This window comes from Neovison vison, chromosome 5 (genome assembly GCF_020171115.1).
Source record: "Neovison vison isolate M4711 chromosome 5, ASM_NN_V1, whole genome shotgun sequence".
Lineage (NCBI taxonomy): Eukaryota > Metazoa > Chordata > Mammalia > Carnivora > Mustelidae > Neogale > Neogale vison.
In genome coordinates this window covers 34,471,837-34,499,179 of record NC_058095.1, presented here as the reverse complement: position 1 = coordinate 34,499,179, position 27,343 = coordinate 34,471,837, and the positions used below count along the sequence as shown (strand labels likewise).

The 27,343-nt window shown below is 43.3% G+C and overlaps 1 protein-coding gene and 1 non-coding gene across 12 annotated transcripts in view; both read right to left on the bottom strand.

Annotated features, from left to right (window-relative positions):
• The window catches only part of ACACA (acetyl-CoA carboxylase alpha), a 289,079-nt gene that overhangs the window by 16,864 nt on the left and 244,872 nt on the right, over positions 1 to 27,343 (bottom strand). For all 11 annotated transcript variants that reach the window (XM_044248459.1, XM_044248461.1, XM_044248460.1 and 8 more), the window contains 7 exons: positions 25,691 to 25,834; positions 25,034 to 25,154; positions 21,393 to 21,489; positions 18,006 to 18,102; positions 16,758 to 16,893; positions 9,785 to 9,962; positions 8,089 to 8,201 (listed from right to left, as the gene is read on the bottom strand). In XM_044248459.1, coding sequence (XP_044104394.1) covers positions 8,089 to 8,201; positions 9,785 to 9,962; positions 16,758 to 16,893; positions 18,006 to 18,102; positions 21,393 to 21,489; positions 25,034 to 25,154; positions 25,691 to 25,834 — 886 coding nt within the window. The remainder of the gene's footprint in view (positions 1 to 8,088; positions 8,202 to 9,784; positions 9,963 to 16,757; positions 16,894 to 18,005; positions 18,103 to 21,392; positions 21,490 to 25,033; positions 25,155 to 25,690; positions 25,835 to 27,343) is intronic.
• LOC122907932 lies at positions 1,937 to 2,128 on the bottom strand. Its single transcript, XR_006384800.1, has one exon. It is a non-coding gene; the product is annotated as a U2 spliceosomal RNA (small nuclear RNA).

Sequence of the window (27,343 nt, the reverse complement as noted above, 5' to 3'; positions counted from 1 at the left end):
TCTATTTTACAAATGAGAAAAACCAAGGCTCTGAAATGTAAAGTTACTTGCCCAAAGGCATCCAGCTCTTATGTAGCAAAGTAGGATTTACACTTGGTTATCTCCAAGGCTTGTGTTCTTCCACATGAAATGGCATCAACAGCAGCTCAAGCAGGTGTCCTGGCAGTGGCCACAGAAGGGAAGATCAGCTGGAGAGTTTAGTTCACTGTATGAGGAAAGTAGTTAAAAGCACAGCTCAGGGGGCACCTGGGTGGCTCAGTAGGTTAAGCCTCTGCCTTCAGCTCAGGTCATGATCTCAGGGTCCTGGGATGGAGCCCTGTATCAGGCTCTCTGCTCAGCAGGGAGCCTGCTTCCCCTTCTCTCTCTGCCTGCTGCTCTGCCTACTTGTGATCTCTCCATCAAATAAATAAAGTCTTAAAAAAAAAAAAAAAAAGCACAGCTCAGCACTGGGTGCAAAGGGGGAAGACTTCTGGGCTTAGGAGTACAGCATCCTGGAAACAAGGTCTTGGCTTTACCAAGTTGGAGGGAGAGACACGGCTGGCTCCTGGACTAACAAAAGTCTTGTCTACCCAGACAAGCTATTCCAGAGCTTTAAAAGAGTAACAATAAACACCTGCAATGATGGGGTGTCTGGGTGGCTCAGTGGGTTAAGCCTCTGTCTTCAGCTCAGGTCATGATCCCAGGATCCTGGGATGGAGTCCTACAATGGGCTCTCTGCTCAGCGGGGAACCTGCTTCCCACTCTCTCTCTGCCTGTCTCTCTGCCTACTTGTGATCTCCATCTTTCAAATAAATGAATAAATTTAAAAATCTTTAAAAACAAAAACAAACAAACAAACCACCTGCAACGCTCTGGCCCTCCTGAGACTAGGAAGATCACAGAACATTCCCCCAAAGTTTGCCTTGTTTGATTCCTTCCTTAATGCCTCTGATCACAGTTCAAGATCTGCCTTTAAAAAAAGCATTAAAGCAAGGAACAGAAGTAGAGGATGTGTATATTTTAAAAAGCACATGAGAAAGTTAAGGATATGTGTGCTTTAAGTTGGGGGAGAAAAGGTTTGCTAAATTTTATTTTCTAAAAATAAAAGGCTGCTCTTAAGCTAGTTAGACCCTTGTATAGCACAGTGAAGGCCCCTCTCTCCTTGTACAGCAAAGCAACCAGGCCTGGTAATGATTTAGGGGAGATTAACAAATATGTCAATGTCTATTTTCTGCTTAATTTAAAAGCGGCGTCTATAAAGATTTTTGACTTCTGAACCCTGTTCTCCTGAAAGAAAGAAGGTAAGAATGAGGAGGGGGATAAAGAGTGATTATCCTATCATCGATCGTTTGTCAGGAGCATTTCTTATTCACTGGACTATTGTAAAAAGCTAAGCTCTCGATCAATCCTGTAAGCTCCCTGTACAATTAAATATCTTGGAATGGTTTTCTTTCTTTTCTGGCCAGATTGCAGGGCCTCAGGGTTTTTAGGAAAGCAAGTCGTTGTGTGCATGTGCGAGTGTGTTTAAGAATATGCTACAGGGAGGAAAGTCATTCTTTTTCTAGAATCCTACTTTAGGAAAAGGCTGAAATGGGAGAAGAAAGGTAGATTACTCCCATCTCTTCCCTCCCAAAATAAAAAGTCCCCATGAATTCCTAAAAATCCAACCTTAGAGTTAAAAACACTTTAAAGAGCTGAATCCAGAAGGATAGTACTAGTCTGATCAAATGAGAGCTGTTACTGTGCTAGAAATGTTGAAGTACCTTTTCTCTCCTTTAATCCTCGCAAACACCCTCCAAGATGGCTGGCTGCCTTACAGATGAGAAAACCGAGGCACTAAAACGGGGCAGTAACGTGCCCAAGGCTTTGAAGCTAGGACACCGTGGAGCGGGGGATCTGGGCTTAGAGATTCTGGCTTCTGAGCCCATCAGTTTTTATTTTAAAAATTTCCCCCAGAGTGGGGTGCACGGTTCCTGGAAGTATGGCAATAGCAGGTCGACAAGTGCAGTGGATGGGAGTGAGCTCCTCTTCGGTCTCCTACTTCCAAAAATCCATTTAATATATTGTCCTCGGATAGAGGACGTATCAGATATTAAACTGATAAGAAAAGATACTATACTTGATCTTAGCCAAAAGGCCGAGAAGCAATGTAGAGCCAATGCCCTTTAAATGAAACAAGTTAAATTGACCCACAAGTGTCCACAGGGCACTGGCCTGTCAGGTGTTCCTGGGGCCAGGATATAATGAAAAGCCACATCTCTCCTCCATGGGGTCAAAGCTGGAGAGAAGCTTCCGAGGAGGGAGCTGATTTCTGTAGCAGGAGGTGTTTTTTTTTTAACCTAGTCATGACTCTGAAGGAGGGCAAGAGGGGAGCCTCACCCTATGGACAGGCAGATCACATCCCATGGTGGAGGATTTGGGGGGAGGGGTGAGACCTTCAAAGCTTAGAATAAAAATCAGTCTGGTAGGCTGAAAATTCTCTACTCAGCCAAAGGCACTAGGTGACCTTGCAGAAATCTCTTTTCTGTGCTCAGTTTCTCGTTTATGTAACAATCCTAAGCTGGCGAAAAGGGAAACTGTTTTATAAAAGAATATGATATTAAAGTGCTTTTTATTTTCTAGTTATACTAAGAAGCCTATGTAAATTTAAACCCAATTTCAACTTTTATGGGCCCTTCTTCCTTCTCTTAAGAAAGCAATTTGCTTTGATTGGTTAAATACTTATGAAGCTAAAGAAAAGGACGAGACCACCCTTCTCACTCAGCTCCAGAATATCTCAGATAAAAGAACACACACCCGTACCTCAATTTTGAGACTGAAAAATCAGCATAAAAAAGACGGGAATCTTATTAAGATTAAGAAGTACAAACACAAGCAGCTGTTTAAAAGATCTGTGTAATCACATTTTCAACATTAAAAGAAATTCCTCTGTAAAGATGGTAAGATAGGGAGAAAAAAAAAAAAAAACCTTGCAAAACGATTTCTGTATCCATCACAGGTGTGCCTTTCTTTACACAAAAGCATTCTGGAAAAACTGTGTAAATCAGATCCTGTTTTAAATGCCTTAAGGGAGCTATTTAGAAGGAACCCTGCAGTGAATCCTTTGGTAAAGCAAATAATCCTTTTGTAATGGGAATAATTTCTCCCAATGTATCTAGTTTTTTTTTTTAATCCCATTTTCATATATCTGCTTTTCTTCAAAGGGACCACACCTATCTAAATATACAGCTGCATTTGCATATTGATTTTAACAGCAACCCTCTCTGGGATGTTTAACCGTAGGTTCCTTGCAGCGGAGGTTAGTGCTCCGCTGTTCGTATTTTTAAAAATCATTACAGTAAACCCAAAGATTTCCAAATAGGAATCAAAGAATCTGTTATTCCCCCCTTCAGTCCTGTGCCCCCATGCAGACAGTCCACATAAGAGTCAGGAAGCCGCACAGAATTCTCTGAATTCTCGAGGCAGTTAAGTCTCAAAGTCTTTACTATTTTCCTTTCCTTAGTTGCTCCTCTCCCTCCGCCAGCCCGACCCCCTGACCCTCCAGTTCTAGCAGGTCAAGGAATGGGGCTCTGGGTCAGCTCGGGGACAGGCGAGGAACAGGGTCTCTCAGACATATTCTGATGACAGCCCCCAGGCAGAAAGCAGCTTAGGTTCAGTCCAACAAAATGCCAGCCAGGTCTCTCCATCTGACAGAACTGTGAACCACTGCTTCCTGGGATGAGGCAAGCCCAGGTGCTTTGATAAATACAACCAGATGAATGGAACAGACCAAAAGAGCCCCTTCTCCTCCCCAGAAAACGCTGTCATTGCTACACCATATTGCATCAAACCAAAGAACTTCTGAATCAGGGTGACGAGGTGGGTGGTAAGCCGCTGTTCATTCAGGGAAAGAGGCACCTGCCTACCCCAGGGCCCAGGGCTTGGACGGCGATGGTGCCAAGTGAGGACACTGTGTGTTCAAGAGGTGACCGGGCAAGAGGCCACTTCCCACGCATTAGGACCAGAACTACTTTCCCTTCTGACTTTGCAGGCAAGGATGCTGCCTTCTGACTCAAACAAGCAACTCTAGCTCTTTTCAGCTTACAACATCTTGAAGATGGACACAACTGATGGAAAAGCATACATAGCTCAGGTACTTTGATCACTTCTGCCAGAAAACCAGCTTAACCCCTGAATCCCCTTAACCCAAGGAAGTGTCCTTTTCCTGTTATCTGGCTGCTTAAAAGAGAAGGCCTGGGAGGCAGGCATTCCCACAGATGCCTCCAGGCACATTTAACCTCACGGGAAGCCACAATACTCACTCTGCCCCCAGGAAGCCTTGGGTAGAGGGGTGTGCGCAGAAGGGCCAGGCATGGAGCAAGCACAGTGCCCAGCCAGAGCTGCCCTTGCCTGTGTCAGACCTTCCCTCTCAGGGCTCCATGTGGGAACAGCTGGGCTGCTGCATGGCAGGTTGCCCAAGCCGGCTGGGAAGAGGCCCACGTTCGAAATGTGTGTCTGGAAGTGTGTGTGTATGTGTGTTTCAGGAAGTGGCTCCTTTGCCTAAAGACTATTTGTGTTGAGGAAGAGAGTTGGAGGGGACCTTATGATTGCTTCATACTTGGACTAGACAGCTCTCTCTCTCAATTGATATATCATTTCCCTCTAAGCATAAGGCAAGGGTAAGGATCCAGGAGAAAATCTCAGGTCTTGGCATCAAGAGACAGGGCCAGGAAGGCCATCCTACCCCACACCCACTCCCTACTCCTGGCTTGCTGAGGAGGTAAGGATGTCAGGGAGACATGAAGAAGGCTGGGGCTCTATTTCCAGAGAAGAAATTCAATTTCCTTAAGGGATCCAGACTGGTAGGTTGTTATCTGTCCTGCGTGGACTCTACCAAGCCTGTTCTAAGAATCTGGCAGTGTAAGACCATGGTATTTGGCCTTTCATCACATTTCTTTCTCTCTTTACCTCTATCAGGAATATGTGCTGTTTTCATGCTTTTTGATAATCATGAACTACAAACTAGTAATTCGCCTTCTACCCAAACGAACTATATAAAATGACGAAAGGTCAGTTTTTAAAAATAAGAAATCTGAAAGAGATTAAGTTAACTGTTCAGAAATTAAATATTACTCATTATCCTTGGAGAATAAATCATAATTCTGTTTTTGAACACAGTCAATCTGCTGTGCATTGGTTCATCTAAGTGATCTGACAGCGTGCTCCCCAGTGTAGGGGCCAATCTGGGAAGAGATTGGGAACATAAGGTAACATCCACTCCTACAGGCTTTCTCCTAAATCAGATTTTTCTCAGTGGAATTGGCTTTAGACAACAAAGGGAAAGAATTCCTGTTTAATTTTGCTCAGGCTCAGTACTCAGCTGAGGTAAAATCTGGGGAAATCCTAAAAAAGTAGAACAGAGGGAACCACAGTTCCATTCTGGGCTCTGATGTACATTAATTTGTGTCTTGGATGATTTAAGTCTTCTTTTTGCCTTAATCTCAATCTGGAAAATGAGGTCATTCTCACCCACTTTGTGAAAAAGCATCATGGCAGTCTTTGATTCTAGGCACTGATTGAGAAAGGAGACAAAAGCCAGAGCAAACCCCAAAGGAGCTGAGTTCAGAGCATGTGCTATTCCACCCCCGCTGGCCCGTAACCCCACAAACACACCTAGTATGTGTGATCTTCCTGAAAAACCGCAGTTGCTTGAGGGGCATGACCACTCCTATTTCTTTCGTATTTCTTTTCCTATACCACTTGTTCCAAAAGGAGACCTATGCCACACAGATACCAAACGTGGCTGTCTGCTTCTTCTAATGATTAATGTGGAAAAGAAATGATGCCAGTCCCCATGCTTGAAACATGCTTCATAGATTTAAAGCCAACACACATTCATCTGATCTTCACAGTGGCTGGGTGGGGGCGTTATCCCCAGTTCTGGATGAAGAAGCCAATGTTTGGAGGACTTACAACAATTTACCTGCATGCAACCTAACCGAAACGTGTACTGATTTTTATTCTAGAGCCACTCTCGTGTTCCTGACCTGCCCTGGGCCAGAGCCTGCTTCCCATTTAGCAGACTAAGGATTCTTTCTCTAGTGCCAATTTGGTCAAGGTTAAATAAATATGGTTTTCTTCAATGCAGAGAGGAAATTGATAATGAGATGATTTGTAACAAATGATTAAATGGCCATCGCTTGGGAATCTCCTCCCTCTCCCCTTCCTGTATTTCAAAAGTTAAAAGGTGCTGGGTGAAGGTGGGAGTGATATCACTTTCAAGAGAAAGAAGCTTCGGCCCCACACCCCTCACCATCCAGCGGTTCTGCAAACAGATGTCAGAGAGGATCCCTCTTCCTACCACCCAGTTACTCCGAAGGGATGATAACAGCCATTGGGGGGTTAAAAAGAGGCAGTGAACCCCCAGTTAATGAGTAGGAATTCAGCAGGCAGTGTAAGATAAATGGAGCTCTCTCTGCTTCTGCTGGAGTCAGCATGAACTGCGGCCCTGCGGCTTGTTTGTGGCAAATGGAGTGCGCGAAATATCAAAGGGCAGTGATCCAGAAGAAGACCGACTTTGACAAATTTTAAATTGGCCAGAAAGAAAACCAGCAAAAAAGGGGGGAAAAAAAAAAAAGAAAGAAAGAAAGAAAGAAAGAAAAAATGGGGAAAAAAAAAGAGAAAGAGAGAGAGAAAATTATGCAATTCACTGTGTCCTGCAATTGTGGCCTGCTGCCTTTGTACAGAATTAGTGGTAAAAACAGCAGCGAGGATTGCCTGATGCTGGGAGCAATTATGAGCCATCTAAGTGAGATGCTTATCAGTGGCTGAAGCTTTTAGAGCTCTCTCTCTATACAGTCGTGAGTAACTTGCTCTGGAGCTGCAGTTACTTTAATTAAAGTGTATAGGGTTGGTCAGAAGTAATTATCCTGTTTGGAGAAGAAAGAGAAAAACACCACCTCAACAATTCCGGGTGGCAATAGATTTTAGAAACAGCTTTGCCAATTCTCATTGCATGTGTGCACTTCCCATAAAAGGATCAGGCCGAGATGGGTTAGAGTTATTGGCGGTTGTTACCTAATGGCAAACAATGGGACACACACAGGGTTTATTAGAACCCCAGTCACTGTGCTTGGCTCAGGGCTCCAAACTGCTGGGACACACAGTCTCCAGAGTGCAGGCAAGCACTAGGAAGTTCTTGTGTCTCTACATGGTGAGCATATAACGAGTCTGCAAATGGTACTGTATTAACTAAGTTACTATTTGAAACATAAATGAGCTAGCATCTCTCCTTTTTATGCATTCCATTCATGGAGTTTCACTACCTTCTGAAGACAATCACTGTGTTCCTTTAGAAAAACAAAACCAAAACAAACCAACAAATACAAGAACCTCAAGCAATTATCTTCACTAACACATCTTGGGGCTCGATGGGAGATCTGGGCAGAGAGAGGTGTTTTAAAGGAACTGAAACTCATTCAGTCTCTGGACTCAACCCAGGGCTCCCAGGCTTGAGTCCTGCATGCAAACTGAAGCTCTCAGAAAACGAGCAACGGAGTTGTGGCTGGAAGCATCACGTGCAAATGTGCCCAGGACTGGGCTACTGCCGCCACGGCCTCTGTGCGGAATCACACAGTGGGCATTCTTTACTTCTGATTCTCTGGCTTGGGAGGGCCCCAGAACACCACCTGGCTAGGTCTTCAGCCTCTCTGTCCCATGACACTGACTCAAATCTTTCAGAAACGAGGCGGGCTTGTCCAAAGACACAGACAGAAACAGGGCACTGAAGCCTAGGATATTCTCTGCCTGATTAGCCTGCTCCCCAACAGCAACTTCTAGCCAATCATTCTTTACAAGGACATCCCCAAGGCCAGAAAGATGAGCTCTGTGAATTATAAGAAAATACCAGAAGAAAACTTGGGTGACTTTTGCTTTTTTTAGGTCCCACTTTCCCTCCTACTATATACACTATTTCATTCTACCAGGGCTCTTACCATATAGAAGACAGTAAATAAAGATTATCATGAATTTGATCAAATGCTTCAGTGCCTCCTCCTCTGGCCTATGAATGCACTCATTACAAATCAGCTGAATGGCTCATTGATTTGCCAGGAGGACAAGCAGACATACCCAATCGCTCAGCCAAGTGAATGTAGACTGGGTCCACCCGACGCATGGTTTTCACCAGATCCTTTCTGCGGAATTTGATTTCTACTGTCCCCTCTGGCTCCAGAACTGATCCCCTGGATCAGAGAGAAACAAAACAGAAATAGAGGCACTTTAAAGGAAGGAGACAACAGAATGAGGCCAGTTACAATGTGCAGACCAGGAAATAGCTTCATTATGGTTTTGGCCACCCATGGCTCACAGAAGTAACCTCAGAGAGGAAGAAGGCATCAGAAAGTGTCTAAGCGGGCTGTGAGAAAGGCCAGGCAAAAGCAATTAAAATAATTCTCATGATCATACCGGTCTACTTCCATCTCCAAAGAGGAATACATATTCCACCATCTATAGCCTTAGTTAAGGGTAACAGGAATCACATATTTTTCCAGGGGACACAAAAAAGATGATGTGGGCACAGTGGCAGGGGAACAACCTCCAGCACTTAGTCTGTACAATGAGGGATCGATGCCGACTGGCCCCACACACAGCTGTCAGTCTGCTGGCGGGACTCCCACACATGAGGCCAGGCCGAGCAGGAGAGAAAACACTCGGCCTACTGCTACAGAGCGGTCTCTAGTTTCTAGTGCGTGCTGATGATGTTCTACTACCAGGAACTTTACTCTAGACAAATTAAAAAACAACCACCACCACCTTTTACATTAAAAAAATATATATATTATAGCTAATACTTACTATACACATGGCATTGCACTAAGTCCTTACATATAAAGAAGACTTATCTGTGATCTGGTGTCAGATCAGGGGCTAGATTTGGATTTAAAAATAGTCTCTCAGTATGTACTGCTAGCCTAGGGATTTCACCATAAAACTACTGGGCTCTCCCAAGCAGCTATTAGAATAGGAGGCTAAAATCTTGGGCAAAGAGAGAAACAGGTCCTCTAACAGAATGATTGGAGGCAGGAATTGGCATGGACAATGTCAAGGAAACACAATGTGAAATTTACCTATTTTGGAAAGGGTTGAAACAGATTGTGGAAGGAAGCTGGATGTGGTCTGTTTTACTGAAGTATTTTCAAGGACCACCTCCCAACAAAAGCCTGGGACTTTCTCTTGCGGTTCTCTGGGTGCCGTGAGCACGGTGTTCTCTAAACCTCCTAGGAGGCCAGACTGAGCAGCTCTGGGTTGAAATCCCAGAACATGGCTGCTGTGGTGCCCCTCAGTGCCCAGCAGCTTGGCCCACAGACAAGCAGCAGCAGTTCAGGGCAAGTAAGACTGCTCCAGGTTGCTCATCAGCCAAGGGCAGAGCTGGGTTAAGAGGCTAGAACTCCACAGACTAAGAATTTAGTCCTCCCACTCCGACTCGCCTTGAGCTCCCTCCGTCACATATCTAAGAAAGAGACAGTGAACAGGCCTATGTGCACAACAAATGGGAGAGAACCCTTCAAGTTTCTCCTGGTGCCTCGAATAGAGGACGTCTTGGTAAAAGGATCTGGGCTGAGGGATCACACTGGGAAAGCCTGACTCCCACTACTTTCCTCCTCGTCTTAAGAGACACTATTTGGAATATCTTTTACTGACCATGCAGCCCGCTGGGAATAGACAGATTCAAATGAAGTTCTCTTGGTTCTAATGTTCTCCAGGAGGAAACCAAACGTTAGAGGATCCCTAGGGACAATGAATGGAAATCAAGAAGAAATGCTACCTGCTCTCTCGGTCAGCGTACATTTCCATGTGCCGGGGATTGATGGTGGGGTCGATCACAACCCAGGAGCCCCCCCGGAGCTCAGCCTGGGGAGGAATGTACACCATCACTGGCTGGGAGCACTCCCGTAAGCTATCCACGATGTAAGCACCGAACTTTAGCACTTGATCGTACATATCTGTGGAGAATGAGACAAATGAGAAAGTGTGAAATAGTGCTTCCAAATATTGTTCATGTCATGGCACACGCAGAAAATAACACAGGTGACAGGCCGAGGGGTTCAGCCACCCCAGGTCCTGCCCTGCCACCCTGGAGACTGACAGGATGGGCATTTCCACCTGTCTTCTGTACAAGACTACAGGGGATCTTCAGAAGCACAAGAGAAGGGTACTGTCTTTCACAAGACACAGTGTGCAGGCCCAACGGATTGCCTATTCACTTTATAGCCTTTTTGAATTGCTGGATTCAGGTCTCATCACATTAATTCACACTTGCTCTACAAATGCTGAGTATTTTTCATGTCAATATGTGATCTCTCTCACTACATTAAGTTTTCTGAAGGAAGGAACTATTCAAGCTCTTCTCCAGTCTTCTCATGATACTTAGAATATGCTAAGCTCTTAAAATGTGCAGCTAATGGAAACGGAGCCTTCAAAAATTTTATCTTCAAAAACCACATCTCTTCTCCTTGTATTCTCAATGTCTTGTCCGGTGCCTCAAGCACACTTAGTGCTCGGTAAGCATATGCTGAAGGAATGAGCACACACTCACTTTGGAAGGAACATAACCAGAAAGAACAACAAAGTCCTTAACAGTTGCATTTTTATCAGGGCATCAGTGAGAGAAAAAAAAAAAAACTTAAAATATATATGTAGTTAATGGCAATATCACACAGTCACATAAATAGAAGACCTACCCCCCTCCCACCCCCCCCCCCACCAAAAAAAGAAGACCTACCTCTTCATTTGGCTAAAGATTAGCACATTTTGTAATCCCCCCAAGGCCAGGAGCAGCCTGAAGAAAAGGTACCCTGGTGCATAAGTAAAGCAAGTCCTTGGAAAGTACGGCCAGTTATTACTTATTTCCCAACAATTTATAGACTTCTTCCCATCTCCTAGCTCCCTGAGGTCTACACAGGGCCAAAGTTTTAGGTTTATGATTCCAGATGTTTAATGACCACTTTAGTGGAACCACAATGGATCCTTTCTAAACACCAAATAGCAGGTTCAACGGAGTTCAAACCTTCCTATCAAAGCAAGGATCTCAATTTGGAATAAATCAATTCTGGAAATCCAAAGCAAAGAAGCATTTTTCAGCAAGTTAAGAGCAAACCCAAATAGAAATTGCTTTCATTGTAGTTACTGGCAAATTAAACTGCCACCTTCTCCAAAGTAAAAATGGCTCTCTCTATACAAACCATCAGTGAACATAGTTCACCCCAAAGTATGTGCCTCTCTCCATTGCCGGGCCTGGACTCTCTGTGATGACTTCACAAACTCCAAAAACTCAGAAGTTGCTCCAAGAAAAATTCCCTTCTCTATGAGGAATGTGTATGGTCACATACTCTGTATATATGATCAGAGCAAAGACATTTATTCCTTTGGGAGGAAAGCAAAGACCAAAAAAATTTACTGCTAATTACACAACTGCTGTATGAAGAGCAGGGAATAAAGGACTTTAAGCGTTTTACGCTAATTCTGCGGTTATGAAAATAATTGCTCAGTTCAAATTATTTTAACTAAATTAATTCTTTAGTGGATATTTCAACCAGTGCTACATAATAAAATAATTGTGTAATTAGCAGTACATTTTTCAGTGCTGCCAAGAGTACAGTCTCAGTCTCAGAACAAGTAACAGAAAGGAGTGGCCCTCGGTGGTATCGTGCATAAAGAAATGGAAGGTGATAAAAGGAGAAAGCAAAACTAGAAAACAGCACACAAAGTCATCCTGTGTGGAAGAGGAAAAAGTAAGGTAGAGGTAAATGAAGACAGTTTCCAGCCTCTTCCCTCACTTCTGTTTGTTGAAGATATATCTATACTGAAATCTGTCTGTACTACCTATGATGAACAGACCCAGCCCCCAGAAAGCAAGGATGGACTTTATTTGAAATGTACGCCCACTTATTTAAGTTCTAAAAACTCAAGTTCGTAGGATATGCAGTTTGTTTGGGAGGAAGCTGAGTGTGTGTGCACCTTTTGCTGTTGGGAAATGAACCTTGGTCTCTCCTTTTCATCCCCATGGCTAGTCTGCTGTGTACCTTGGAGCATGATTTCACATACACACACAGATGACTTGTTTAATCATCAGATAGCTATGTTCTTATATCCATGTTATAGGTGAGTAAACTGAGGCTTAGTTAAATAAGTAAATAAAAGGCAGAGGTAAAATTCAAACCCAGATCTCTTGGGCTCTGAAGTCCACTTTCTGTGACCTCATTCTCATTGGGAGGGAAGAGTATGAGGCCGAGGAAACCTGCTTTCCAGCATCTGACACATGGCTGAGTAAAATAAAAACCAGAAAAGAGACTGGAATAAATGACTGAAGATTTGTAAATTTTGTCTGGATTTTTTGGTGTGTGTTCAGAAAAGTCAGAAATTGTACTGATGACTCTACCAGCTATGCGAAGGGCTTGGATCTGACTGCTAAGCAATTATCTCCAGGGCCCATGACTGTGAGGAGTGAAGGGGCATCAGGCTTCATTAAAGCCAACAAGCTTGGGACTGAAAACAATGCCTCCATCTAACCTGCAACACCAACACACCCGCAATCCAACCATCAAAACACCCAAAAAGCAACAAAGGCTGTTAAAATATAAACAGACACACACGAAACAAACCGTACAAACAACATGCTCCACGATGAATCACAGCAGCCCCAAACCACCCTCCTGAAAGGCAGGTTGATGCACCTGGAAACACTCTGACATGCATTTGTCTGAAATCCCCTCTTTGAGACAGAGCAAAAGCACAGCCAAGAGTAGCAGGGGAGAGTGTATCCCCAAGGATTTAGGCTAGACATCAGTCTAGGGAATTTTAAAGCTATGCATAAGCTTACTCTCAATTCTCAGGCCATGAGAAAGGCAACTGAGAATGGAAAATACTGATAGGTTCGTCAGTGGAGAGGTGGGGGCTTGGCACTTCCTAAGCACTAGGAGCAAAGCACATCTGCATATGATCACACAGCCTTTCCAGTGTGTTCTCAGCATCCAGGCGCCCACCCTGCCTAGGGCCTTCATTGTTACACAACACGGATAAACTGTGGCAGCCACATGTACCAAACAAGGGAGCAGGCTGGTAGGGTGTTTCCACAGTGCCCCATACTCTGGAAACTGGAACAGATCTTATTGGCTTGGGGCGAGATTATCCGTTAGAAGCTGCAGACAAACATTAGACATACACAAGCTGCATATACATAGCGTGTCCCATCATTCATTATGGCTGGCTGACACAGTATTTCGACAACCAAGTAATCAGAGACTTTAAAATAGACTTTCATTCCAGTTAAAGTTTTCAATAAATGTTTTTTTTTATTGTTATTTATAACCTGTCCCAGGAAAAAATAATACGTATAACATGAAAAGCCAACTGAGAGTGACCCTGTAGCACCAGCAGTGAAGCAGCTTAATATCACTGGGATTTGCATCCTATCAAGCTATTCATGCTGAGGCTGGGACCCTGGTGCTAATTTCTAGTAAATTTCACGCTTGATGTCTCCCTGTTGTGGGTCATTGCCGGTTCGTCTAAATAAACTGCTTCCAAATGGCTCTTCCATCTAAATATTCAGCCAGTTTTTATAATTTAATTTTGCATTATGCTGAATAGCCTTCCGGCCAGATAGAACTCATTGGGAAAAAAGCACCAATACCATCTTGACATACTTTTATTTATTTATTTATATTTTTACTGCTCGAATTAGACCTCCTAGGCTGACTAGTAAAGAGTTTTTTTTTTCCCTCCACTAATGTCAATTTTCAGCATAGCAAGAGCTGTCTCTAATCTTTTCCTACTCATTACACACAATTTTGGAGTCATTTTACCCACAGTGCAGTCGGCTCCTGGCTGTGTGTTTGTGTGCACTGAGGGATGGCATAATTGTTTATTTTCCCTCCCTGCATAATCCCCAGCCAGTATTGAAACCAAAACTGCAAACATCTCCCCAAGGGATATGGAATGACTCTCAGCTTAGGTCCCTTTACATGAGATAATATGTAGAAAACATCCTGACCTGTATGTAAATGTGAAAGGCGATGTTCTTCCCCCTCCTACATTCACACTGATCTCTATCTTCCCCAAAGCTTATTTATCTTAAGTGATGTGTGAACGGATGCAGCAGCAACAAAATTCAGAAGGCAGAACTGGCCCTGGTCTGTATCGGGCCAGTAACTCATTTTTGACCAGGGGCAGGGGAGAAGGGGGATGGGGGAAATTATTGTTTAATGGGTACAGATTTTATGTCAGGGATGATGAAAAGGTTTGGGGTATATTTAGTGCTGACGGTTACGTAACGCTGTGAATGTATTTAATGCCACTGAATTATACACTTACAGATGGTTAAAATGATAAATATTATGTGTATTTTGCTGCAGTAAAAAAAAAAATAAACAACTCCTATCTTAACTCTTAACATTTCTTGTCACAATAGTCAAGGACAACTTCAAAGCCGAGGGCATGTAGGTGGCTAATAACTTCCTATACAGTCTATTCTAGAGATGTTCTAGTAGAGCTGGCTTGGTCCTAGGCTCTAAACTCTGCCAACTGTTACAGGAAGACAAGACAGATTTGTGTTCCTCTCCCAGCTCTGTCATTTTTTAGCTAAATGGTCTTGGAAAATTTACTTAACCTAAGTCTCAATGTCTGTAAAACGCCGATAAATAATATAGCTTACCCCTTAGAAGGGCTTGTTGTGATGATTATGTACGATAATGCATATAAAATGGTGAAAGGAGCTCAACAAATCTTAATTGTTGTTGTTATTCTTACATGGTTAGCAGCCAATATGGGCCTGAGCCAGAACATGCAGCAGTTGAAGCTTTTCCTACAAGCAGCAAAATTCTGAACTCTGGACTCCTTAGGACAAAAGATCCAGGCTGGCTTACTCCTAAGCAATGTCAGGAAGAGTGAAAGCTCAACAGCCCTTGGGAAGAGAGGTAACTAAGGAGTACTGGCATTGCCTTCTCTAAGTCTTAATGTAAATCCTTTGTTGTTGTTGTTTGTTTTTTTAAGATTTTATTTATTTCAGAGAGCAGAGAGAGACAGAGAAAGCATGTGCAGGCACCCATGCACAAGTTGGGGGGAGGGGCAGAGGGAGAGGGAGCAGCAGACTCCCTGATGAGCGGGAAGCCCAATGTGGGGCTCGATCTCAGGCAGACTTCGGGAAGGCAGTGGCTTAACCGACTGAGCCAACCAGGTGCCCCACCTTAATGTAAATCTTACAGCTAAGAAATCTGGGATCAAGTGAAATTGGATGTTAAACAAATCTCACATATATGAATGAAAGGGCTTTCACGCGCCTCCTCCGGGGGGAAGAAAAAACACTTCAGTATAATATACTCTTTGAACACTGCAGTATTTTGTTCAAAACCTTTTTCTTGACTCCTTGAGGCAATGTCTGTCTCTGACTCAGTTTTGTTTTCTCAGAAGTAGCTAGCAGAGTTCCTTGCGCATAGGAACTCAATAAAAATGTGCAGGATTGACTTGTTTAACCTATACTTTCAACATCACACAGCATTTTCACTGATTTATTCTCTTCATCATAAAATAATCCACCTGAGAGTCTATAAAAGTATATAAACATTAATTTGCATGTACAGTCCAAGTCTCCCTCAAGAAAAGTGCAAAATGTGGTAGTTCTCCAGCAAATATGGGCAAAGGGGAACTTTGCAGCTTAAAAAAAGAAAAGAAAAACCACCTTAGTCTTCCGTATTTTGCCAGGGAAGCCTGGCGGTCCAGGGCTTTCCCAAGCCAGATTAAGGGAAAGTTATTGGCACAAGGCTCTAATCTTTCTCCACACACAGCTGATAATCTATAAAAGGGTAACTGTCTCAGGCTTCTCCTCCCTCGGAGGGAGAGGTGCTCTTGCCCCAAGCTATTTCTGGGTTCACTGTTTCACATTTTATAAATCCTTATCTCTAACCACTCTACTCCAACATTGCGAACTCCTCCCTCCTTCCATTCCCCTAACTCATTCTATTACTTCAGAACCCTGAGTTCTCCCCCAGTGAACAAAGTTGACATTGACCAGTGTATTCATCCCCTACTGGTAGGTAGTCTCTGGTCTCCACATGGTCATGAAGCTCTGGCCATTGGAGAGAGAGCTTCGCTGCTATAAGAGGGAGAACAGGTTTTTTGGCTCTCCTGAACCATCCACAGTGGCTCTGCACAGGGAGGATTCTCAGTAAATGGTAGCTCCCTACATCACTAAGCAATTCCCGTGGCACAGAACAGAGCCTGTATGACGATGGTTTAATATGCTGGAGCCACAGGCCCAGGGCTATTGCTGGATAAGAATAAAATACACCACAAATTACCACAAAGAACAGCTTCTCAGACAGAATTTGTTCGTTTTCTTCTGATGAAAGCTAATTTCAGTATCTACCTTGGTCACAATAGAGCATTAGCATCAACAAAGAATATGCCGAGAAAAGAGGGACAGAGGCTAGCACAATCACAGTTCCCCAGACCATCAGAACAGTCTATCGTTCACCTGTGAAAGCTAAATCCACAACAGCAGCCCATCTAGATCACACCAGTAGACTGTTCTGAAATTTTGCACCGAACTGAAAAGCAAGCAGTATATTCCCCACTCAAGCTGCAACTCAGAAGATTTGTTTCAGAGAAAGTATAATCCCCAAAAAGCCTAGTGTGACGGGCTGTAAGGATACCCATTGGTTCTGCCCAGTATAAACCCTCCCTCCCCGTCTGTAAAGTTCTGGGTAAACAGTTCAGCCCCTCCAGCCCAGAGCCAGGTCAGTTACCTTTCATTCCACCAGAGAAGCCTCTCCAGTTGGCAAAGACCATCAGAGGTAGTCCTTCACGGTTGAAGTCCTTGATAGCCTGATAGGTCTTAAACGCAGAGTCTGGGAACCAAACCTGGCCAGCCTGCTGGATTATCTATTGGGGAAAGTCAAAAAGGAAGACACAATTAACAACAGAGTTTGAGGGGGAATTTCTGCAAGGTGAACAAGGTTTTACTTGTTTATTTTAAAAACTCAACCAAACCAACCAACCAAAAACCGCTGTTGTTCATCAAGAGGATCATCTTTGAATTCAAAAAGAAGAAAGGATCCTGGATCTTTGACTTTGTTGAATATTCCTTTTTAGTCCTTATTACACCACCACTCCTCAGTCAGAAGGAGGAAACCTTACTGCTTCTAAAGGAAGAATGCAGTCCTGAGAATACTCATTGTAGACTTCCTGAAGGCAACTTGAAGTCACTCAACTACACTAGTCCTCAGAACAAGCTAACTGTACACAGTCTCCAGTCCTCTCTCCTCTGTGCTTAGTACAAGCTTTCTCTGGACTATGGTTGGTCAACAGACACCTGATGTGACATTGCTGAGTAACCTCTTTCCTGGTCTCTCCCACCCCTCATCCTCTGACCCTTGTCAGGATGTAAAAAATATAATCTACTCTTTTAAAACAAAGATGAGTGGTGGTGTTCACATTTGCCATTAAGGCAGACTTCTTAATTCTAGAATAACTCATCCATGTGTATGTTCAGAGAATCTGGGACCAAAGAGCCCGCAGCTGCCTTCCAGAAGACTACCTCCCCAAGGAACCCAGACTGTTCTCTAGCATCAACAAGACCACTATAAAGGCCTAAGTAATTTTTCAGTTAGAATTTAGCTTGTACCCCGCCTGCCTCTCTGCCTACTTGTGATCTCTCTCTCTCTCTCTCTCTCTCTCTCCCTCCCTCTCTGTCAAATAAAGACATAAAATCTTAAAAAAAAAAAAAAAAAAAAAAAAAAGTGCCGTGATCCTGAGCTCAGGACCTCTTAGCGTCACCGGCAACGAGGGCGCAGAGGTCCGGGTTTGAACTCGTAATAAACGACCCTTGCTGTTTGGCTTTGAAAAAAAAAAAAAGAATTTAGCTTGTAGTCCATTTAGAGTCATCTTAAAAGTGAGCACATGGAGGTGTGCAATGCCCCCAGTACATCCACAGGCTGTGCAGAAGGGAAAGCCAGCTCCAAGCACAGGAGCACAGGGTACTCGAGGTTACTAACCTTGGCTTCAGAATCCAGGTTTGCAGGATCGGCGGGGATACTTAGTTCCACTGTTCGGGTTTCTACGGCAACTACTCCCACAGGTATTCCTCCTAGCCTACAAAAAATGAGCCAAAGAAGAACTCAAAGCATGTAAATAGTACAGTTGGTCATTTCTTTTCCAGACCTATATCAAAAGATTGGGGTGTGTGTGGGGGTGGGTCTGGAAACTGCAAATACAGAGAATGGGGAAATCTGACTCTTCTACCCTCAGAATCACTCCTGTCCTCCACCACATAATCAATTCAAACCAAGAGTTGTACCAGGGGAGCTTCAGCATTTAGACCCAACAGGCTAGATGTGTGTGTGCGCACACATATGCACGTACACACACGTCTTTTTCTGTGGATCCCAAATGACATTTCTCAGCTCACTCTGGAGCATCTCTTTGGTGAAGACAGAGGGAAAGGGTCTGAGAGGTGGGAGGTGCCTGAAATTACACTGGGCAATACAATGAATCCCATATACCCAATACCCATCTTCACTAATCAACTCCTGGCCAGTTTTGTTTCATCTTCATTTCTAACTACTTTCCCCTCCGTGAGTCCCATGTCATTTTGAAGGAAATATTAAGTGTATAATTTTGTCTATAAATACTTCAGCATCTGAAAGATAAAGACCACTATACTATTATCACAATAGTAGTTTTATTTTAATAAAAAGTCCAGAGTATTTTGGAGGGGGTTGCGTAGGTGTGCTATGGGGATGATGAAAAATATGTGCCAAGGGTACAGAGGTGGTTAAATAAGCCCTCAACTTTCTCTTTCACTGGAAAAGAGCAGTAGCACAGGGATAACTTGCAGTCATTACTCTTGGTGAAATAGGTGATCTGTATTGAAAGTATGCATTTAATCGCCAACATATGTTAATTTAAAAAAACTCTTCAGGAGCTCAAAGCCTCTGTTGCACAGATGGTGCACGATCCCCTCTCAGCTTGGACCTCAAAAAGATTTCCTGGTAAAAATCAGGAAGAACGGGAGGGAGGGTGAAAGTGGGGAGAGGGGTGGCAGTAGCTGCAGGTACAGGGTGAGTCCTTACTCTGGAAAATGTGATTCACTCTTCACTTTCTCAGCTGCACTCCTTGGGGCCGAGGCTGGGATGGGTTATAGTCTCTCATTCCCCCAGCATCTCCGTAACAAACTTTTCCATGAAGGATGGTCTTTGGTTGTCACACTGGCTACTGGAAATGTATTCTTGTCATCGCAAGAGGCCTGACAGGGGCCTGAGTGGGGACCACCCACCCCCTTGTCACTTGCCTGCACTGAATCAGAATCAAAAGCCCTCTAGACAACCAGACAACGAGCAGGAGGTACACAGGAGGGTTTAGAAATATTTCTGTTCACAATGATTAACAATCCAACTGGAAACTTGTAATTGCAAAAGCCACCCTAAATCGGTAACTTATAACTTATATATTAGGGCCCATGTGACCTAATAAAGAACATCTTTATCCGAGTATTACAGTTATTTATTGAACTTGAAAACAGCTCAGAACAACTTCTGTTTTCTATTATACTTCATATAAATTTTATCAGGCTAGCACATGAAGATGCTACATCTTGTTTTATAGTGTGTCCCTGGACAAGGTGCCATGGAATAATAAAAGACAATTTACAGCCAATAGCACACATATTCCAAACATACATACCAAAGATGAGTTTTGGCAGCACTTACAGTAACAATCCCAGAAGAATACATTTATATTTATTTCTCGAAATGCCATTGCTTTTGAAAGAAGCTAGCTCCATTTGTGTTTTATATACTTGTGAGCATGTGTATGTGTTTGAAGTAAGAAGCTCAGAACTCATCAGATGGAAAGAAAGGAAGAAGTCAGAGTGAGTGTTGCAATAAACAATGGCAGAGCTAACTAAAGCCAAGCTTGACTGATCTTGCTCACAGAACAATCCCTTTTCTTCCAATCATAAGTGTAAAGCATTATTCACTTGTTTCCCGTGGGAGGATCTTAAAGACCTTAACAAAGGTTTCGCTTTCAGAGGCTTAAAATCTGTCATGTTTTTAACAGAAGGAAGACTGAAGCAGCATAGGTAAAAGACAAATTTTCAAAAAAGTTGATCTGAGTGTGATGTCAGGGCCCCCCATAACAAACCGACAGATCCTGGGTAGGAGGGCTCTCTCCCTAGTGCACCCCCCAACCCCTACTCCTAGTAGGAATTTTACGAGGCACAAAGAATAGTTCTCCTGGGCCCCAGAAGCCTGTGGTAAGCGTAGAAGACCTGAGATGCGAGAGAAAACGGGAGCTAGCCCCTGCGAGTTTCGGTCTGGGCTGGCTCCAGGCCTGACTCTTACTCAGAGTCACAGTGGAAGATCCTGTCTGTTGGCTTCGCCATCTGATGGCTCCTTGTCATTGGCAGCATGAGACATGCTGACCTGCTGTACTGAGAGAACCACAAAGCCTAGAATTATTTTCAAGGCTAGAATCTAAATCTCAACCCAATGTGGCATGTTTGAGAATCTTGAGCAGGTGCCACTTTTCACCAAGATAAGGAAAACTGATTGCCCCCGAGAGGAAGGTGAGCTCCAGATGTGGGTCCCTAGGGCAGCATGTCTCTGCAGTGCAGAACGAGATTAAGATCAGCCTTGGCAGGTGCTCGTTACAGCGAGTGCTACAGATTATTTCGTGCAGAGCTGGCTGTTGAGTGAAGCACTTCTTAGAGTGGGTATTAAAATTTAATAGAAACTTCAATTTCCCATTTGAAAAATATAGGTAGCCTGGCAAATCTATTCCAGTTTATTTTACTCATTTCTGTTTCAGGTAAACTTTTTTCTTTGCAGTTCAAATCTGATGATAAGCCAGTATCATGTGCATTTGCTATACTTAAATAATCTTGATGCCAGGAAGGAACTTCTTCTAGGTTACATAGATCTTTGGGTTACATGGCAAGGTAGATGAGTCTGATTCATTTGTCACCTTCCTTGGAAAGAAAATGGTCTTTGGGGAAGGGGAAGGTCACTAGTGGGCTACGGCTATTGTATTTGGGCTTTACAGCCCTAGAAGAGCTTTTCTTTCAGTGTTGTAAAAAGGAAATGTCAAAACCAGACTTCAGATCAAACGCATCACTGAAGTGACACAGTAAATGACGACTGGGAAACAGTGCTCCAGTTATGCTGCCTTGGGCATGACTATAATTCAATATTCTTAGGAAGTTTAGACAAAGAGAACATTATTGGTTAAAAACAAAAACAAAAACAAAAGAACAATGATGATGACCACCACCACCACACAAAAAAAAACCCCACCTGCCCCCCCAAATCTCTATAGTCATGGCCTGTTCCTTTCTTGTTTTTAGTTGGGAGGAAGAAGAGCTTCCAAAACAGAAGAGCTCTTACCTGGCTCTGCCAACCACCACAGTCTGGGCCCAGGGTTGCATGATCTCCGAGAAAGATCCATAGTCAAAAAATCCACTCAACCACTGACCTTTCTGGGCTACAGAAGAGAAAGAAAGAGAACAAAGAGAGAATAAAGACCATCAATCTATTGAAAATGCACTGGAACTGGCAAATCTGAGGTTGGATGTGGGGGATTGTTTTGGGGAGTTTGCTGTTGTTTTTAACCATATTATAATAGATGCAGGCGTTAGGCAGCTGAATGCTCATCTGCCTTCAGACATCATCTCCTATTTCATTTGCTAGTCTGCATAAAAAGAATCATTTATCAGCAAAAGCATCATTTATTGTTAAACGATGGGGTTCAGCTAGCAGAGAGTTTGCATGTTTTTAAATAAATAACTTTGCTTTTTTCAAAACATTACAAACATTTGTCAAAAGGCAGCCAAGTCATTAAAGTGTTTTCAAAATGTCTATTTCTATTTTAAAACTTAGCTTACTTACAATTTTGTTTGGTTCCATTGGCTTTTTTAAGTGGGAAGCTGAAGACAGCCAATGATAACTATTAACGATCAGATAAGGACCCAAATTTGCAGAAAAGAAAAGGGACTTGGCTTCTCTGCTAGAAAAGCAGAAAGATACATCCACTTTACTTACAGCTGAAAAAGTATAATCTTCCTATAAGAAAGGGCCATGCCCATATACTCTTGACACACAGCAAAAATATAATGGTTAAGATGCACACACCTAATGTCATTAACCTCCCCTGAACACAGAATTTCCTTCATTGGCAAGACACGTAACTTTCGACATCTTAGGTTAAGAAAAAAACTTTTGTTCCACAGGTATCTGTGTTTGACCAAGGCCCCATAAAAGCTTCTGCAAATAACTGTTTCCTAGCTTGCCCCTCAGCTCACGGTTCTTCAGTGATCCTTCTAATTTGAACATGGCCCTCCGCCCCCTAAAAACCCAAGTCCAAAACCAATTAAAAGTGGAGATCCGAGCAAGCTAACCTCTGCTGACTTAAACAGGATGGAGAGTGTTTTATCAAGACTAAATTTGTAATTACTGTGTTCTACATTCCTTGCCTCTATGGCCCCAGTGTAAAATGTGATCATCCATTTCAAAATTATCTCTCTATCGGAGCCCAAAGCTGATCGTTTAGATTCTGGTCTCGTGTTGGGCGTCAGTTTGAAGAATATCACAGCACTATCTCCTCTAATAAATGACTTTAACTTTTCACCTAGAAGATATCTGCTTTAACTTATCACAGGGAATCATCTGCTTTCTTTAACGCTTCCACTAAATTAAAATCTGAAGTCACTCGATTTGGGAGCGAATGTTAGCTGCAGAGACAGCAGGATGAATTGCTAGGGAGTTGATGAAAAAATATTATCCAAAAAACCAGAAAACTTAGTTTATCACAAATTTCATTTTATGCTGCGGATCTCATTAATAATGGCCGGGATAATGCCCACCTACATACACACACATCTATTCACCCCATGAAAGAGGGCTCACATTCTGATGAAGGTTCTAAATCAAACTTCTAAGTGGATCAGGATACTGAAATCTTAACCTCATATGCTTGGGTCATTTTATGACTCTTACTTCAATAACAATGATTTGGAACAACAATGGAAAGACTTTCTTCTCTAAAAACCCTTTTGGCTTGGGGCGCCTGGGCGGCTCAGTGGGTTAAGCCTCTGCCTTCAGCTCAGGTCATGATCTCAGGGTCCTGGGATGGAGCCCTGCATTGGGCTTTCTGCTCGGCAGGAAGCCTGCTTCCCCCTCTCTCTTTGCCTGCGTCTCTTCCTACTTGTGATCTCTGTCTGTCAAATAAATAAATAAAATCTTAAAAAAAAAAAATTTAAAAATTAAAACAAAACAAAAACCCTCCTGCCTTGTGTGTCAGTTGGGGGAGGGAACTCACGGGTGGGCCATGGCTGGTGTAGGTAGATTTCATCCCCCAACCCCCAAAGAGCAGGTTGCGTTCAGTTCAGATGTAGAACTCAGAAGCCAGCTAAGATACACCTCCAACTCCCTACCATGATTCCCAGGAGAAGACTCACAGAGTCTTGTTCTGAATTCTCCTAGAAAAGTCCTGGATTTTAAGGCCAACAGGTATCTTACGATCATAGTTCTTATTGTAATCATGGCATACAAATGAGAGGGATTATGGTGATTTTTCTGGGTAGAAAAACTAGTTTTATTAAGAGCAACAAGAAAAGGCATCAAAGACAACAGGTAAAATTTTAAATTAAAATTCCTCTGGTGATTTTTCTGTACTATCTGTAGTTGTGCTATAGATTAAGCCCCAATTCCTAAGTAATAGCTGTGTGACCTTGCACAAATCACTTAACTTCTCTGAGCTTGTAAAGTGGTAATCTCTTTTTATCTCTGAGAAGTAGTAAGCCCAATAAGATAATGTATATGGAAGTGCTTTGCAGCCCCACCTAGCTTAGAGTGGGTACAGACAAAGGTTTAAGTCTCCCTTATGCAGACTTCTTTTTTCTTTTAACAAAATCAGTGACTCTTGGGATGCCTGCGTGCCTCAGGGTTAAGCATCTGCTTTTGGCTCAGGTCGGGATCCCAGGATCCTGGGATCCAGTCCCACATCGGGCTCCCTGCTGAGCAGGGAGTCTCCTTCCCCCTCTGCCTGCCGCTCCCTGTTGCTTGTGCTCACTCACTCTCTCTTGCTCTCTCTCTGACAAATAAATAAAATCTTAAAAAAAAAAAAATCACAGTGACTCTTAAATTTAGTGAATTATCTTCTGCACTCACTTTCTTTGATGCAATAAACATGTGAAAAAGAACAAACACCCTCTCAAAAACCCTGAAAAAAATAGATTCAAAATGTAGCAGGGGGGTTTGGAGCTTCACAAAATAACCACCTGATAAGTAAAATTTGTTAAATCAGCCTAACAGACCGACAAACAAGAATGTACATTCACCTTACCTGGAGCCCCTACTTTTTTTCTGTTGTGTTTTTGTTTTAAAGATAGGTAAAATCAGCCATAAGACAGATTGATATATTAGATGAACATGGGGGGAGGGTTTGTTCTTACTTGATCTATTTATAAATTTAAGAGTTCTAGACAATCTCTTAATGAATAATGATCTTATAATGTAACCTTACATTAATAACTAAAGCAAGTACCAGTACTTTCACCAATATCATAAGAAAAGAAGGGTACATGCAGGGTGGATGCTTGGAAATAGCTTGCTGAGAAGAGTGTAGTCACGTTCCACACTGGAGGGTCAAATATCTTTTCTAAAACTGATCTGATTAATCTCTGTTTACAGAGACTAGACGGTCAAAGATTCTATGTGTTTACTGCTTAGATTTAACTGTTTTAAAGTCTTTGAACCCATTAAGTAATAAGTGCTTTAATAACAGAATTAACAGAAGAAATATATTAGTTACTGCCCTGCATGTGCCTCAGTGACTGACTTATACACCTAATTTCATTTGGTTCTCATTTGTTCTTGAAGGATTTTCCACCTTGATCTTCAGAGAGCTGTTTTAAAGATATGTCTCATGTACTTGTCCCGTACTATCGTGCAGGAATTGGTTAGTGATTAAATGAAAGACTGACAGCCCGAGGGCCAGGGTTCTACTGGACCCACCAATATATACCTACTTGGGTGAGGTCGGCCTGCTAGCATCCATCGAGGATCATATGGGGCCTTCGTGGGAACAAACTCGATGATTCTATCTATAGGATCCTTGGAGTTCAAGAGAGGAACTGAACTGCGCACATTCTAAAAGGTGGTTGGGAGGAAAGAGCACAACAATTAGTGAATAGCAGGCCCAAGGTCCCGACTTAGCCATGATCGTTACAAAGACAGTAGGGACCAGAAACAGATCATACCCGTCCGCCCCAGCCAACTCCTGAGAACATGGACAGGTCTCAAGTCTCATGTAGGAGTCTGGCAAAAAAAACCCCCATATATTCTTGCTTCTTGATTTCCATGTACCCACACTTTATGGGAAGCTTCCTGGGGGATGGATGGCTATTACGAAGAAAAAAAACCACCGTGATCTGAGCCCAGATGGACCATAAAGGCTTCTGACTGGGGAAAACATCAGAAAGGGCCCTAACCGATGAAATTCAAAGGCAATTTAAAGCTAGAAGCCCAAAGATGGCTGCAAGAAAAAGAAACCGGTAACTTGCAGAGGAGTATTTCATAAAACAGTTTCTCCACCATAAAGAAGAGACCCCAAACACAGAGGCCGTGTGAGCTGTGGTGGGAAGGCCGGGTTCTGGGGGCTCTGCTGCTGGATGGGAAGGGCTCACCTTGGGCATGTAAGACAGCCAGTGCAGGACAGTGAAAACTCCTTCAAAGTCATCGCAAACGATGTTGTGGGTCACCCCATTGTTGTGCATAATCTGGATGCCCCCGAGTTGGTTATTGGAGGTGTATACTTCCCGCCCAAGGACCTGGAGAGACAAGCAGGAGAGAAGGCATTTGTCTTGACAGAAATAAAGGCAGAGTCTATTTTGTGACTCTCACTAAAATGGGTTCTTTCCTCCACGAGACACAGATTCCATCCAGCCTCTCTGTGTTGTTCGAAGGGACTGTCTGGACCTTTGTCTTAAAAAGAAAGCTGAGAAAATAAAAAAGTTTTTTTTTAAAAAACATAATACTGTTACAATTCAAAAACCAGCAAGCCTCTCCCTCTCTCAACTAGCTGCCACAGACAGCTGTTAGCATACTTTAAGTCAGCTAGAACTGTGGAGGGGGGCAGAGGCTGTGACCCGGAAGGCGGGCTACCCCCACAACTGCAGGCCGGCGAACTGCTGCACATATACACAGAAAGGAAACATGCCTGTCTTCTGACAATCTTTAGTGACAAGTCTCACTTAAATGCTGTGCGGTTTGGGTCCCTAATATTTTAAAAGGATTACTTTCCCCCCCTTACATTTGATTTTTAAAGCTGGTCCCCACACACAAGTCCTAAGGCTGGCAAAATCCTGAAGCAACTCATCCATACGTGAACCCTGGAGTCTAAAGTCGTCTTTGTGTGCTGGGTGGAGCGCAGTGATTTATACCCAAGCCTGCCTCTCTGTCCTTCTCTCCCAAGGTTCCAGGAAATACAGAGGGCCTCCATCCCTGGTGTATTCCTGGAGGAGTTTAACCCATGTGAGGTTGAAAGGCACATGCAACTGGAAATCACAAAGTTTCCTTTAAAGAAGGAGAAAAAAAGAGGAAGAAAAAATATTCGTGGACTTAGAAATTGCAGGGTTTCTTTTTCCCTAGAAGACTGGTTAATAATTTCTTTTAGGGAGGGAGGTTTTCTGACCCAGCAATGGAAGCCAGGCAGCCTGATCACTGACTATTGCAAACTGCTGAGTGTGTAGTAATTGCCAGTCATCTGGGGGTAGCCCTGGAGAGCTCGAAGCAGTTGTGGAGCACTTACGGTGTTTTACCTTTTCTCTTTCCTCTCCCCTCCTCCTTCAGAAAATAACCACACCACAAATTTGCTTCCTTAGTAGCTTTTATTCATTTTCAGTCTCTGGGAAGAATCTAATAAAAGGAAGACCAGCAAACTTTACCTGTATATTCCCATCTTGCCCCTTCCTGATAAGAGCTTTGAGATGTTTCCCCCGTGCCGGGTCAGCCCCGACATCAAGTCCCTGCAAAGGATGAGGAAGTTGGCGACCAAAGTCATCACCTCAGTGTGACCCAGCTGGCCTCCGCTCCTCTTAACTTCAGCGAGGCAGAGAGGAAAAGACTCTTCGGAAAGGAATATGGAGAGTAAAACTGCTTTCCTTGGTGAGGAAGTGCAGAGAACCAGTCTTTGCAGACAGCCCTGAGCTGAGCAACACACCGGCAACTCCTCTGAAGGAGCCCCAGGAACAGGGGAGACCAAATGTGACCACTGGGCTCCCCCTCCTCCTCTCAGTCTGTCTTTAATCTCAGCCCAGGCACTGTGGCTCCTTTCTCAT